This window comes from Engraulis encrasicolus, chromosome 2, assembly GCF_034702125.1.
Source record: "Engraulis encrasicolus isolate BLACKSEA-1 chromosome 2, IST_EnEncr_1.0, whole genome shotgun sequence".
NCBI classification, from domain to species: domain Eukaryota; kingdom Metazoa; phylum Chordata; class Actinopteri; order Clupeiformes; family Engraulidae; genus Engraulis; species Engraulis encrasicolus.
The window spans coordinates 494,770-510,000 of record NC_085858.1 but is presented as its reverse complement, the minus strand read 5'-3'; the positions used below and the strand labels follow the sequence as shown (position 1 = coordinate 510,000).

Here is a 15,231-nt window from a genome sequence, read left to right as displayed (position 1 = left end):
CCTTCTTCTCTTCTCTTTTGTTCTATCCACCTTCTCTGTTTTATTTTGACCTACCACTGCCTCTATCTATCCACTGCCTCTATCTGTGACAACATTGTTAGCCATCTATTATGGTCTATTTTCACCACAGCAGCCAAAACAAATATTTAAATCTAACTCTGCAAGGCCAACTGTAGCGGCATCAGGACTGATTGAGGGGAGGAGCATGCCAAAATCATCAACAGTCCACTGGCCAAATGCCCTGTATGCCTTATGGCCAGTCCAGCCATGATACCATCACACTTAGCTGATGCTTTTATCCAAAGTGACTTACAGTTATTCACAGGGTATTACTTACAGTCCCTGGAGCAATGTTAGGTTAGGTGCCTTCTTGTCCAAGGGCACTTCAGTCATGGAGGTGCAGGTCAGGAAGAGTGTGGGATTCGAACCTGCATACATAAGGCAATTGAGACATTGAGTTTGGACTTTTTCTCAAGTGTTGCAAATTAGACCTTTATGTAACATGTGAGATTGATGGACTAGATAAATATTTAGAGTATCGCTAACTTATTGACAGTCATTGTCATTGCAAAATTGACAAAAATAGCCAACTGCTGTTGAGGTGTTAAAATGTACCCTCTGCCACCTTTTTTACCTGTCTAGCAGGCCTATTTGAAAAAAAAAAACTTTAAAGCAAAATACAATAGACTGTCATTGTATGAAGTATACTTACTCTGTTGTAAAATTCGAATGAAATTTTGTGTGGAGCATAATTATGTACGTATACAGGGTACATTGTAGACATTGTATTGCTTAATTGCCTAATGTTATATTGCATGCCTTATTTCTCTATAAAAGTGTATTTCTGTCAAAATGTACATGGGAACAATGTACCCATTCCGATCATATTCATAGACAGAAATATCTAATGGAAAATAGATAGTTCTTACGCTTAGCATGTTATGACAACTTGGTAAATTATTTTGCATTTTAAGATTTGAGCTAGTGCCACAATGCTTTGGGGGGTGAGACAGTTTCATAGATTCAGTGAGGAAGTATTGTTATAAACATGACAAAAGTGATTGATAATGTCAAATGAGTATTGTACACAATCAATTGAGTGTAAGACGAAAATATTTGTAATTTGAAACTGATGTAATGAGAAACTAACTTTTTGAACTGCACAAGTGGCAAGATGATGTGACAGTTGAACAAGAAGTTTTGAGAATTTCGATTTTGATGGGCCAAAATGCTTTACAAAAACTGTCATGGATGATTGATTGATTGGTTGATTGATTAATTGATTGAATGAATGAATGATTAAATACATCAATGAATGAATGAATGAATGAATCAATCAATCAATGAATGAATGAATCAATCAATCAATCAATCACATTATCCCTCTTTGTCTTTTCACGTCTCGTCCTCTTTATAGCAGCGATTTTAACCTGTCCCAACACCCTTACTATGTGGACGAGGAGGAGGGCGAGGACAATCCCTTCATTTGCTCGTCGCCCAATTACAGTGGCATGCAGCACTGCCGCGACCTGCCGGCCAACTGGAGCCTCTACTATAACGAGTGCCGCCCCGGCGACCACAACCCGCACATGGGTGCCGTCAACTTTGATAACATTGGATACGCATGGATTGCTATTTTCCAGGTACAGTGCCACTAAAGTGTGTGTGTGTGTGTGTGTGTGTGTGTGTGTGTGTGTGTGTGTGTGTGTGTGTGTGTGTGTGTGTGTGTGTGTGTGTGTGTGTGTGTGTGTGTGTGTGTGTGTGTGTGTGTGTGTGTGTGTGTTTGTTTGTGTATTTGTGTGTGTGTGTGTGTGTGTGTGTGTGTGTGTGTGTGTGTGTGTGTGTGTGTGTGTGTGTGTGTGTGTGTGTGTGTGTGTGTGTGTGTGCGTGTGTCTATGGGCGTGGGCGTGGACGTGGGCGTGGGCATGGGGGAGTGGTTAGTGTTTAGTGTGAATGCCTGTGAGATTGGAAATGCATGGACTGCTGTTTTCCAGGTGCAGTGCCACTGGAGTTGTGTGTATGTGTCTGTGTCTGTGTGCGTGTGCGTGTGCGTGTGTGTATGTGGGCATGAGAGGGTGGTTTGTGTGTCGTCTGAATGCCTGTATTGGGGTGTAGTGGGGAGTAGAGTTGGTTGTCTGTGTCTATCTTTGAGCCTTTTGTCTGTGGCTTGAAATGGAGGTGATCAGAGAAAGTGTGACAAGATGTGGAATGTGAATGCCTATAACATGGATATGCATGGATTGCTTGAAGTTGTAGTGCATTCTGCTTGTCTCTTTGTCTGTCTACCTGTCTGTGTCTGTCTGTCAGTGTATGTCTGTCTAACTGACTGTGTGTACGTGTGTACTGTATGTACAGTATGTGAGAGGGGGCGCAACAATACAACAATGATCTCCACAGTGCTGCAGAGCAGAAGCACAAACAGAAGAAAGAGATCACCTCCACCAACAAGGTTCCTCCAAAACACTTAACTACCCCTGCCCTCCAATGCCCACATTTCCCCAAAGTTTGTGGGTGCAGGATTGGCCTCATTGCCCATCTGAAGACCCACAAGGACCATGAAGGAGGACAGACATACTCGTCCACAAGTGTTCGCCGATGATGATGATGATGTAGTACATGGCATATGCCCTAATGATCTCAAACATGGCCATGTGAGAGCAAGAGGGAGCCCATGTGTTCAGGCGTCTGCTCTTAGATTAGATTAGATTAGATTAGATTATACTTTATTATCATGCAAGCATGAAAATTGTCTTTGGTCTCACAGGGTAAAAAACAGACGGACAGAGAGACAGACAGACAGACAGACAGACACAAACAGACAGAAAACACACATACAAATGCATCCACCCCCCTCCAGCCACCCCTCCCAGCACATCATATGCAAGTCAGTCATTAGTTCAAAATATCTCTAGCTTTTCCATAGCTTATTGACTATGGAAATTGCATTTGGAATAAAAGAATGTTTATAAATGTTCTTCTTAGCAATGAATGATCTGTAGCGCCTCCCTGAGGGCAGCAGTTCAAACTCAGAGTGAAGAGGATGTAGAGTAGAGTAGAGTAGAGTAACATTTATTGATCCCGAAGGAAATTTAGGTGTCTAGTAGCATACATACAAAAATAAATAAATAGATTATTTCACATTAAACATTCAGATGTATGGGGTCATCTAAAATGTTCGTTGCTTTCCTCTGAACTGCAGTCCTGTACAGGCTGTCCAGTGGTTTTTGGGGTCTTCCTATGATCTTCCCAGCCATTTTCACCACTCTGGACAGCCTGTTCTTGTTCAGCAGGGTGAGGTGGCCATACCAAACAGAAATGTTGTAGGTAAGGACACTCTCTATTAGGCTTACGTATGTCCTCTCCAATATGTTGCAGCTTACTCCAAAGCCTCTCAGTTTCCTGATTAAAAACAACCGTTGATTGGCCTTTTTGCATATTGCATCAACATTATCTGTGAAGTTAAGCTTGCAATCAATATATGTGCCTAGATACTTAAAACAGCTGACAATTTCAACATTTTGATCAGAGATTAAAAGTGGTGAAGGGACACCAGTATAATTAAGAATTAGCTCCTTGGTTTTAGAAACATTAAGTAAAAGTGAGCTATTCTTACACCACTGCTCTAGCTTAAAAACATGATCCTTACTGCACTGCACTTGGTTAGATGGGAGAAATATAAACACTCACTGTGCAAAAAAAGTCTTCATAATGCCCACCAATCAGCTCGCAAGCATTAAATTAATTCAGAAGTCAAGAATTTTTAAAAAGGAGAGAATTGAGAGAGCGCTGCCTTGGGTCTCAAACAAATGTGTGCAGGTGCTCTTCAAGGGAAAAGGGCATCAGAAACTTCAAAGTCAAGGAGGGTCGCGAGGCAACACTGCTATTTAAAGTTTTATTGGTAACACTTTCTATGAAGCCCATATCTATAGCGCATTATGATCGCATTTATAACAAATTATAATGCACATTATAATTACTTACAACACATGACTACACCGATGATGTTTTATGATGCTTTATGTTAACAGTAATGAATAACCATGAATCTAGCTTATAATACTTTATAAATCCAAGGGTATTATGAGTGCTCATGACTGGATATAAACTACAGGCTGCCTGATGGGGCTTACAGTACATTATGATGCATTAGATGTGCATTATACAGTGCATTATAGATGCATCCATATAAACTTCACTTTACTTAGAGCACGTATTGACGACTTATGATCTCACATGAAGCATTATAGCATCGTATGAGCCCTTATGACAGTTTATCATCCAGGTCTGTGCATAGAGGGGTATAGGTACTCATAATGTGCTATAAGCCCCATCAGGCAGCATGTTGTTTATAGCCAGTCATGAGCACTCATGACACCCTTGGATTTATAAAGCATTATAAGCTAGATTCATTGTTATTCATAACTGTTAATATAAAGCATCATGAAGCATTATTGGTGTAGTCATAATACGCTGTAAGTAATTATAATGTGCATTATAATTTGTTATAAATGCGCTTATAATGTTGGCTTTAAGTAAAGTGTTACCGTTTTATTTTTTTAACACGCACCGTTTCGACTCGCGACGCATTTTCAAGACACCTTAAAAAAGACTCCTGCTCAAGCTGAAACGTGTCGGTGCGTGTAGAAAAAATCAGGGCTTCGAACCGGTTCAAGGATCGAAAACGAAAACCGGGAACTTTTTGTATTTTACAGGGAACAGAAACGAAACCGGAAACGTTATTATTTTTTTTGTTCTGGAACAGGAACACTTATTTAAAAGTAATGGTAACCGGTTAATACCGGTTAATACCGTTCCTCAAACAAAAAAAAAAGTAATTATTTTCCTGCGCACGTTACCATGACGGCTGAGGTTCAAGTCCTGTGTGACATCAGACACTCTCTGACTGAATGGAGAGAGAGCTGTAGATTACAAAGTCTTCACTCCACATCTTTAAGAGAAACCACTGTCATACAAAAGGACAGAGTTTGCATTGCATTATTGTAAGACATTGCAGGGAAGTGTGTGTAAAGCGCACCGACAATGTTCGGCGTTATTGGGCATCCATGGCCGCTTCAAATATGCACAAACTCACAATGTCCATCATAGTGCTCCCCGTGACCCAAGTCAGTGTGGAGCGCACATTTTCATCATTGAGGTTTATTCTCTGCTTCTCCGCTTAGGTCGTCCCTGAATGACAAAATTCTGGAGGATATTCTTTTCATCCGCTTGAAAAAACAGTTTTGAATGTCGGCTGACTCATTTGCACTTCCGTTTTTCTGGTTAACGTCAGTTAGGCCTATGGGGAGTAATCAGCTGACAGGAACGAAATTAACCGTTCCGGGAACAATATTTTTTGGTTCTAACCGGTTCGGGAACGTAAATTTATTGGTGGAACTCAGAACCGGAAACGTTATATTTCTGTTTCTGTTCGGAACGGAACGTTTGGAAAAAAATTACGGTTCAAAGCCCTGGAAAAAATACAACTTTAAATAGCAGTGTTGCATCGGGACCCTCATTGACTATTAAATTAATTCCATTTCATTGGACATCGGTTTCCAAACGTGGGATCTCCGTAATACGGAGCATCTTGGTTGCGTCTCTGTCGTGACTGAAGTGGAGTTTAACAGTGTGGGTATCGATAGCCTAGACTACAATACATTACTGTACATTAGGCCTACAGTACACACACAACACACACACACACATACACATCATGTCAAGAGTCTGCCCTGGGGCTAGGCCAGCTCATGCATTAGTCTAGTAGATACTCACGCAAGAGGAGGCTGCAAGAGATGTGCTTAGTCTTGCTGCTTCTGAGAGACCGTTCCACCACTTGGGTACAACAACGGAGAACAGTCTTGACTGGGAGTACCTAGAGCGACTGGATGGCAGAGCCAGATGGCTTGTGCTGGATGAGCGCAGTTCTCTTCCAGTAACATAAGGCGTTAGTAAGTCCTTGAGATAAGCTTGGCTTTTGTAGGAAAGGGTCAATGCCTTGTGCTTGATCCGGGCGGTGATCGGTAGCCAGTACTCAATAAATAGAGGAGTAACATGGGTCCTTTTGAGTTGATTGAATATCAACCGTGCCACCACATTCTGGATCATCTGCAGAGGTTTTAGCGCACAAGCAGGTAGACCTGTCATGAGTGAGTTGCAGTACAAGACCGTGGCCTGGACCAGTCGTTGTGTAGAATATTGTGTCAGCACAGGTCTGATATTCCGCACGTTGGACATCTGGAATCGACAGGTCCGGGTGACTGAGTTGATGTAGTTAGAGCATGACAGCTCATCATCAATCATGACGCCAAGGTTTTTGGCGACTTTGTTTGGGGTCACGATGGTGGAGCCTATCTTGATGTTGTGACTCAGTGACTCTTTAGTTGGGATCATCAGGAGCTCTGTCTTGGACAGGTTCATCTGTAGGTGGTGGTCCTTCATCCACGTTGACAAGTCAGTGAGGCAGGCAGAGATGCATGCCGAAACCGTGGTGTCCTCTGGACGGAACGACAGGTACATCTGGGTGTCATCAGCATAGCAGTGGTAGGAGAACCCATGTGTTTGAATGGCACGTCCCAGGGAGGAGGTGTATATTGCAAACAGAAGGGGTCCCAGCACTGATCCTTGGGATACGCCTGTGGAGAGGGTGTGAGTCGTAGACAGTTTCCCTTGCCATGACACACTGAAGGTGCGTCCAGATAGGTACGAGTTGAACCATGAGTGGACAACACCAGTGATTCCCATGGCCGTGAGTATCCTCAGGAGGATCTTGTGGTTGACTGTGTCAATGCCGCAGACAGGTCTAGTAGGATGAGTACTGAGGATAGTCCTTCCGTTCTTGCAGTCCTTAGAGTTTCAGTCACTGAGAGTAACGCAGTTTCAGTTGAGTGTCCACTTCTGAAACCAGATTGTTTTGGGTCCAGTCTACAGGTTGCTTCCTTTGCGGAGCATGAAAATTGCGAGGGATCAGAATTAGTTTAGACAGGGATAGCTCGCTCCCTTACAGACGGACGCACGCTACCACAAAAAAACAAACCACGACCAATGTTAATTACGAATGCACCTGGACATGCAAGCAAGAGGAGTGTTACTTTCATTAGATTTCAAAGGGCCTTAGATGTAGAGTGTGCACGCTTAGAAATTATGATAAACATCCCCCGAAAGTATTTTTTCGACGACAGGACAAATGTTCATTTAATTACTTCCTGGTTTGCGAATGCACTTCGGCTAGACAGAGGGAAGGCTACATAGGCCTACTACGGCTAAAATCTACAGTCCAACCTCAATATCTAATTGCCAACAATTCACAAGACGACTTGCCAAGTGAGTAATGATGAGTAACTGTTACTGTTTGGATTAGGACTCTTTCGCTCCTGCTATTCACCAGGCCATGAAAGCCATGAACACGGTGTTGTCGCTGCTACTCACGGCGGCTGCTCATACCTACGGCCCAGTGCTACACCCTGTTGTATGTGAATGCGTTCCCGACAGCACCGTCAACCCCCGGTCAACTTTCATGAATATTTTATTACTATTTACTATATTTTTATGTGCGATTGCTCGGGTTAATCAGCATATCTTCTGCAGCTGACAGACAGCAGACCTCCTGTACTCCTGGTCCCTGTTTAGTTAGATTGCAGCTCAAATCAAATGAGAGAGAGAGAGGGGCCCTGTTTCACCCTGGCCAGCCTGTGGCTCCTACCAACTTTCCCCAGCCGCACTTCTGTCCCACAGACAGCATCTTGTTAGACAAGCTCACAGGCATGCCAAATAATTCAGGTGTTTTCTGAGTGTGTGTGTGTGTGTGTGTGTGTGTGTGTGTGTGTGTGTGTGTGTGTGTGTGTGCGCGCGTGTGTGTGTGTGTGTGCGTGTGTGTGTGTGTGTGTGTGTGTGTGTGTGTGTGTGTGTGTGTGTGTGTGTGTGTGTGTGTGTGTGTGTGTGTGTGTGTGTGTGCGTGTTTGCTTTCAAAAGAGTGTGTTTGACTTGTGTCTGATAGAGGCACAGAGATGTGAGCTCTCTTTTTGATTGCTGAGAGGCGTCGCTTCCTGGCGATGGAAATTAAGCTTTGAAAATTAAACCACTGAATATTTCAGAGATGCGGCATGTTTCCCTCTTCTATGCCCTTCTCCCTTCAGATGTATACCTCCCTTTCCCCTCCCTTCCTATATATTAATCCTTCACTGCTTAACCAGTGAGTCCTCATCTAATGCACTGGCACAGCTGAAGCTGATTCACTTGCTTATTTCAAAGGAGCAGTTTTAAAATGGCAGCCTTTATTCTGTAGTAGCACACAGCGCATAGCAAGACAGTAGATAGACAGGCAGACAGGACGTTAGGCTGACACTTCAGAAGAGAGGCAGACTGACAGAAAGAATGCAGTCAGACAGACACAAACACAAGTAGACAGAAACAGACGGACAGAGACAGACTGGTGGGTAGAGGAGCAGATAGACATTCAAGCAGGCATAGAGGCAGACAGGCAAGCAAATTGTGCAGTTCTAGTCGTCCCTGGTGACTCGGTGGATATGGCAGAACAGTTGAACTCAGGTCAGACTCATTACAGAGGTCATGGAGGGGGCACTCGGGAGGTGATATTGGGGGTGAATCGCACAGAAACACACACACACACACACACACACACACACACACACACACACACACACACACACACACACACACACACACACACACACACACACACACACACACACACACACACACACACACACACACACACACACACAAACTTTCCCCAGGTCAATGTTATGGTACAGTCTGCTGTAATTCAAGGGGAGCCAAGCCATGTATTCTCCCATGTAAACACTGTATCACGGCACAAGCTGGCCTTCAGTAAATCCCACTGCCACCGCCAGCACCACTAGAACATATGGGGTTGGAGCATGAGCAGAATGAGGAAAATGGGGTGAGGTCAGGTGGGGTGAGAGTGGAGTAGGGCATGGCAGTAGGAAGTTTTCTTCCAGTTAGAAAAAAAAGTAGAGATGGGATTTATGGCTCTTTGACAGGATCCGGTTCATAGTGGCTCGTTCCTTTCAAAGAGCCGTTCAAAAAACTGTGTCATTTGAACGGTATTTTAAAATGTACTCAGTTTTAAGAAGATAGCATTTATGACGCCACTTCTGGCTCATGGTGTTCAAACAACCTCCGACTGACCTCCTCCCTCTTAAGGCCATTCCTGCCACTCTATGAGACAAAGACACTTGCGTTTTTCTCAAATTACTTGCAAGTACTTGCATAAAGGTCAGGTGCTCAAAACGAACGAAAAAGCAGAAAACAATGGTTCCTCAGTTGTGATTCGGTTCCCATCGTTCATCATGTATAGGAGCCGTTCAAAAGAATGGAAACGTTTGTGAACGACACACAAAATAGTGTGGTAGGGGTGACCGGTGAGCGAAGAGGAGAAAGAGAACATTGTTGCAAGTGAAACTCGCTACTCCTGAATGCAGTCCAATCCATCCAAGAAAATGTATTTTATCCACACACGCCTGATTCAGCTTCAAGACAGCATGCTGGCCCCCCAATAAACAGCTCACCTAAATGGGCCAACGATGATGACTTTTTAGTATTTTTTCCTGTCCCTGGAGATGACTCACCAGAGAAGAGAAGGTAGCAAAGAACAAAAGAAAAGAAGCACTTGGTGACGTTGGTTCCAAGGTTCTACGACAGGGGGAAAAGGGAAGACGTTGAAGCATTGCGTTGTAACATTTTCTTGCGGTCAGTGAGTTTTGATTGTAATTGTTTTTGACTTAAGGTTATACATTTGTGGTTTCAAGAATGACCGAGTCGTAGTGCATTACTTAAGACCCCGTGTTATGTCATAGTAGTGTTGTACTATAGTAGTTAACCTTTCAATACAGCGTTCCACTGGTGGAACTGTGTGCATTATGGGGCTAGTATGTTATGTACTGCTGTGGAGAAAAGGTGTATAGGTCCTTGTACTTCCATTGTGTGTGTGTGTGTGTGTGTGTGTGTGTGTGTGTGTGTGTGTGTGTGTGTGTGTGTGTGTGTGTGTGTGTGTGTGTGTGTGTGTGTGTGTGTATGTGTGTGTGTGTGTGTGTATGTGAGAGAGAGAGAGAGAGAGACAGAGAGACAGAGAGACAGAGAGAGAGAGAGAGAGAGAGAGAGAGAGAGAGAGAGAGAGAGAGAGAGAGAGAGAGAGAGAGAGAGAGACTGAGAGAGAGAGACTGTCTTGCTGCTGTTGTGTTGGAAAGGCATTATCCTTTAGAGAGAATTTCTACTGCAATATTGTTTCAGATGTTTGAGTATCCACATTTCTGCCCAACCCCTCCCCCCAACTTGTGTTTGTGCTGCCAGCTGTCTGTGATTGTGCATGTGTATGAGTGTGTCTATGTAACACAGTGTGCAGGTTTGTACTGTCTCTATACAGGTTTGTTTGTGCATTAAAGTGTTTGCCTTTTGGGGAATCATCAGGGCCTTGCGCATGGGATGCTTTAGCAGTGTTTTGCATGCCAGAAGGCTCCTTGTGAATGTCTCTGTAGGATGATGTAGGGATAATATCACAGTGGCATATTATGCTACTATGATAGTGATCAGCAATAAACCCTGTAGGATGGAATTAGGCGAGCAGAGCCAAGATAAAGAGTCCTAATGGCAGCACCTGCTACAGCGCTGCCTCCACTTTGCTGCTCCAACACCTTTGCTATCTTATCTTTTCTTTCTCTGTTTCTCTCTGGCTCCCTCTATCTAGCTCTATCTTTCCTCCCTCTTCTCCGTTTCTATGTTGCGCTCCTGTTCTCTTTCTCTTTCTCTTTCTCCCTCTCTCTCTCCCTTGCTCTCTCTCTCTCTCTCTCTCTCTCTCTCTCTCTCTCTCTCTCTCTCTCTCTCTCTCTCTCTCTCTCTCTCTCTCTCTCTCTCTCTCTCTCTCTCTCTCTCTCTCCCCCTTGCTCTCTCTGTTTGTGAGTGAGTGTGTAGTTATTTATTCATCCATTAATTCCATCCTATCCATCCGAAAGTTATTCTGGTGATTTAGTCCTGTTTTAATGAGTGGGCTGATGTAGCTGATGGTTTTATAAATTATTGTGTGTGTGTGTGTGTGTGTGTGTGTGTGTGTGTGTGTGTGTGTGTGTGTGTGTGTGTGTGTGTGTGTGTGTGTGTGTGTGTGTGTATATATATATATATATACAGTATACACATACAATAATTTATAAAACCATCAGCTACATCAGCCCACTCATTAAACCAGGACTAAATCAGCAGAATATATATAGCTGTCACTCTTTCTATTCCTTGCATTCTATGTATACCTATCTCTGCCTTCTAGCCTACGTATAAACCTCACTAACTTCTGTCCCCTCCTGTCTGGTTCTTCTGTTCCTGCAGGTTATCACTCTGGAAGGATGGGTAGACATCATGTATTATGTCATGGATGCACACTCCTTTTACAATTTTGTATATTTTATACTGCTCATTATAGTAAGTACTGGCTTGTTTTTTATTCGTATTCTTAAAGCAATGAAAGTAGATGCTGAATAATCAAATGGTCCTGATCCCATGGCTGAAAGTGTATTCAAATGTACAGTACATCTACTTAAAATATTCTGATGTTACTCAACATTAACAGTTGCTTCCATGAACAGTTAAAATAACTTTAAGTCAGAATATTCAACTCTTATGCTTGCCTTTCTATGCACGTTTCGTTGAAAATATTTAGTTCAAAGATTTAGCTCCTGTTCAACTCCTGTTCTATGTCTTAGCCTTGCTAGGACGAGTAAAACCCATTTTTCGCAGATTTCACCAAAGAATATCTATAAGTAGTTCTAAGTGTAATTAATAATTGGATACTCATTGGTGAAATATGTGAAAAATGGCAGTTACTCGGCCTGCAAGGTTAGGATACCTCACTTTGAGAAATACCATGAGTGATGCCATTTTCATTTTGGAAAAAGATAATAAGTGGACATGACTCTTCCTCCCCCTCCGCCTCTCCCCTTCCTCTCCCTCCACTCCACACCACAGGTGGGCTCCTTCTTCATGATAAACTTGTGCCTGGTTGTGATTGCAACCCAGTTCGCGGAGACCAAGCAGCGCGAGAACCAGCTGATGCGGGACCAGCGGACGCGCTACCTCTCCAATGACAGCACGCTGGCCAGCTACTCGGAGCCGGGCAGCTGCTACGAGGAGATGCTGCGCTACATCAGCCACCTGTGCCGCAAGGTCAAGCGCCGCTGCCTCCGCGTCTACAACAACTGGCAGAGCAAGCGCCGCAAGAAGGTGGACCCCGACAGTGGGCTGGGCGGGATTGGACACAGTGGGGGCGGTCTCGGCGGTATGGGGGGCCTGAATGGGCACGGCCGGCCTCGGGACCTGGGCTACTGGTTCCGGGCCATGCGCAACCTCATTCAGCACCATCAGCACCACCACTGCCACCTGAGCAATGGCAGCCCTTATGGTCAGCAGCAGCAGCAGCAGCAGCAGGGGATGACGGAGACCTCTGGGCTGGTAGAGGTGGTGGAGATGAGCACCCTCCACGTCACCACTCCCCAGCCGGCCCCCACCATCATTGGCCACACGGAGGGAGGGGTGCCCGGCGTCTGCCATGGCGACTTCCAGGAAGTAACGCATGGCCTGACCAGCCCTCCTCCTACTACTACTACTCCTGGGACCTTTGTGACCGAGGTGCCACCCCAGCTGGGCAGGCTGAACGGGGGCATGAACTACCCCACCATCCTCCCCTCCTTTGTCTCTGGCTACCCTGGCAACACACCACTGGGTAACGGCCGAGGAGAGATAACCGCCGACTCTGTGGACCTGCTGGACCCGGCAGAGAGGCTGCAGCAGCTGCTGGGAGAGCCAGGTGAGGAGCCCTTATTTTCTTCTTTTCTCGTCTCCTTTTCTTAAACCCTATTATACCCATTTTCTGTACATTATTCTTTAAGTTCTTTCATTATTCTTAATTCGCTATACCAGGGAGGTCAAACATAAGGCCCAGCGGCCGGATGCGGACCGCCAGATAATTCAGTCCGGCCCCAGAAAAAAATAACTAAGAATGTCCAAAAAATCTCTAGTGTCTGAGATTTCAGGATTTTGATACCTGCTGTGTTTGCTCATATTTACAGTAATTGCTCCTGATATACCCACTGTCATGCACCCTGAGATGATTGACTACAGTAGCAGTGTGATTCCAATATGAACCAAAGATCTACAATATTGTGTGATTACAGTATATTACTGGTCCAACATGCTCAATATCAAATTGGCTGTACATGGCCCCTGAACCGAAATGAGTTTGACACCCCTGCTCTATGCTTTTTTCTTGTTTTCTCTTTATTTTCTCCTCTTGTCCTTCTCCCTCTCTCTGTCCCTCCCCGTGCCTCTTTTACACAGTCACCTCATTTGGCCCAAGGGCAAGACCAGGGAGCTGAAACCAGATGGTCTCTCAAGTGGCAATATAGAGCTATGACAGAAAATCCATTTCTCAGATGTTAAGGTCGTTAGCAGAATCCTTATAGGGCCATGCTGCCAACTTTTTCCCCCCACAATGGTTCTATTTAGCCAGGGAAATATGGCCACATTGCATTAGGGACAGAATAATTCCTGTCCTTCCAATGTAGATGTGGGTACTCTGGAGCATAAAATATTCTACAGTAGACTTTCCGTTCACTATCCAAATTTGGTCTAATCTATTGCAAAAAAGGTGTATGGATTTTAACATGCCACTTTTGTTTTTTTTGGAGACTGTCCAATTGAGTAGGTTGAGGAGAAGATTTGTCATTCAACTGATTTTTACTGCTTGTTAAGAGGTAAACTTTGATTTTTGCTAACATTTTGGTAACACTTTATTTTAGGGATACATCTATTAGCACTAATACATACAATGTTAATGCCTGCATAAGTAACTTGTAAGGCATGTACTAAGCAAATGCTAAGTCCTACTAGGTCCTTACTAAGGTTAAACTGGTAATAAATCCCTTATTGTGCATGAACAAGACATTTGCGAATACATGCCTAACAAATGTTTGATTTTGCTTTGTACATGCCTTACAAGTTACTTATACACAGTCACGTGATCGCCTGGACAGAAATGGCAGCTTGAAGTTTCAGCTCCCGGCTCAACTTATTCATTTACTAGCTTTACCTGCGAAATATCTGCGAATTGTGTAAACTCTTTGAAAGTGACATGTCTCAAAAATCCAAAACAAAGGGTCAAGATGTGGACGCTATTGCGGAGGCTTTATTGGCAAAATTGGAGCCTCGCCTCGCTCAGATTCAACATGTGGGGGAACACAACGAGCGAAAGCTAACTGCTATCCACCAGCAACTAGCAACGCTAACCGCTAACCTCAATGCCGTTACATCTGAAGTCGACAATCTCAAAGCCACTGCGCAAAGTAATTCTGAGACCCTGGATGAACAAGCCCGATCTCTGCGAGACTTGGAGGAAAAAATGGCAGAAATGGAGGACAGAAGTCGGAGATGCAATATCCGAATCATTGGATTAGCAGAGGGACTGGAAGGTTCGAATGCAGTCCAATACCTGACGCACTCCCTCACGACATGGTTCCCTAAGCTGGCAGACGAGGGCATCGAGATCATGAGAGCCCACCGAATATACAGAAACGCTACAAAGGAGTCAGACACCGCCCCAAGAACCCTGATCTTCAACGTACTTCGTTTTACATCGAGGCAGGCTGAGTGGAGCTGAAGGTTGGGGAGCAAGTTGTACGATTCACCGCCGACTACAGTAACTACACTGTGAAGCGTCGCCAAGCCTTCCGTAATGCCATGGATTCGGCTCGCAACAAAGGTCTGGAGTTTTTCCTCCTCTACCCTGCGATACTGAAGATCAGAGAGGGCGGCCGTTTCAGGTCGTTTACATCTGCAAGACAGGCTGAGGACTTTGTGCGTAAACGTCGGGCTCCCTCCCCTCTCCTTTTGGAGGAGGAGGCGCCCGCCTCTGAAGAGGATGCTTCGGATGCGGCTGGTAACGTACAGGATGATGACTGATATGTCGACCCAAGGACATGCTATGCTCAGGTTTCTTATAATGGTATTCATTTCATAACTTGAATGTTCATATTACCCTTTTGATGTTTAATGTTCAAACCGTTGCAACAGCCCATTATTTGCCCATTCCTCCTTGGCATAAAGTGATGCTGAGTAGGCTACACTTTGGGCTGCGTTGACCCGTAACGATGTTATGCTCTAGCATGTCCTTACTCTGAATACTATTAGAGCATTGTAACCAGGTATTTAGCT

The 15,231-nt window shown here is 44.4% G+C and overlaps 1 protein-coding gene across 1 annotated transcript in view; it reads left to right on the top strand.

Annotated features, from left to right (window-relative positions):
• cacna1ha (calcium channel, voltage-dependent, T type, alpha 1H subunit a) overlaps positions 1-15,231 on the top strand; it is a 234,478-nt gene that overhangs the window by 88,549 nt on the left and 130,698 nt on the right. Inside the window, exons 7-9 of the mRNA XM_063219242.1 lie at positions 1,418-1,643; positions 11,356-11,448; positions 11,992-12,829. Of these exons, the coding sequence (XP_063075312.1) occupies positions 1,418-1,643; positions 11,356-11,448; positions 11,992-12,829 (1,157 nt within the window). The remainder of the gene's footprint in view (positions 1-1,417; positions 1,644-11,355; positions 11,449-11,991; positions 12,830-15,231) is intronic.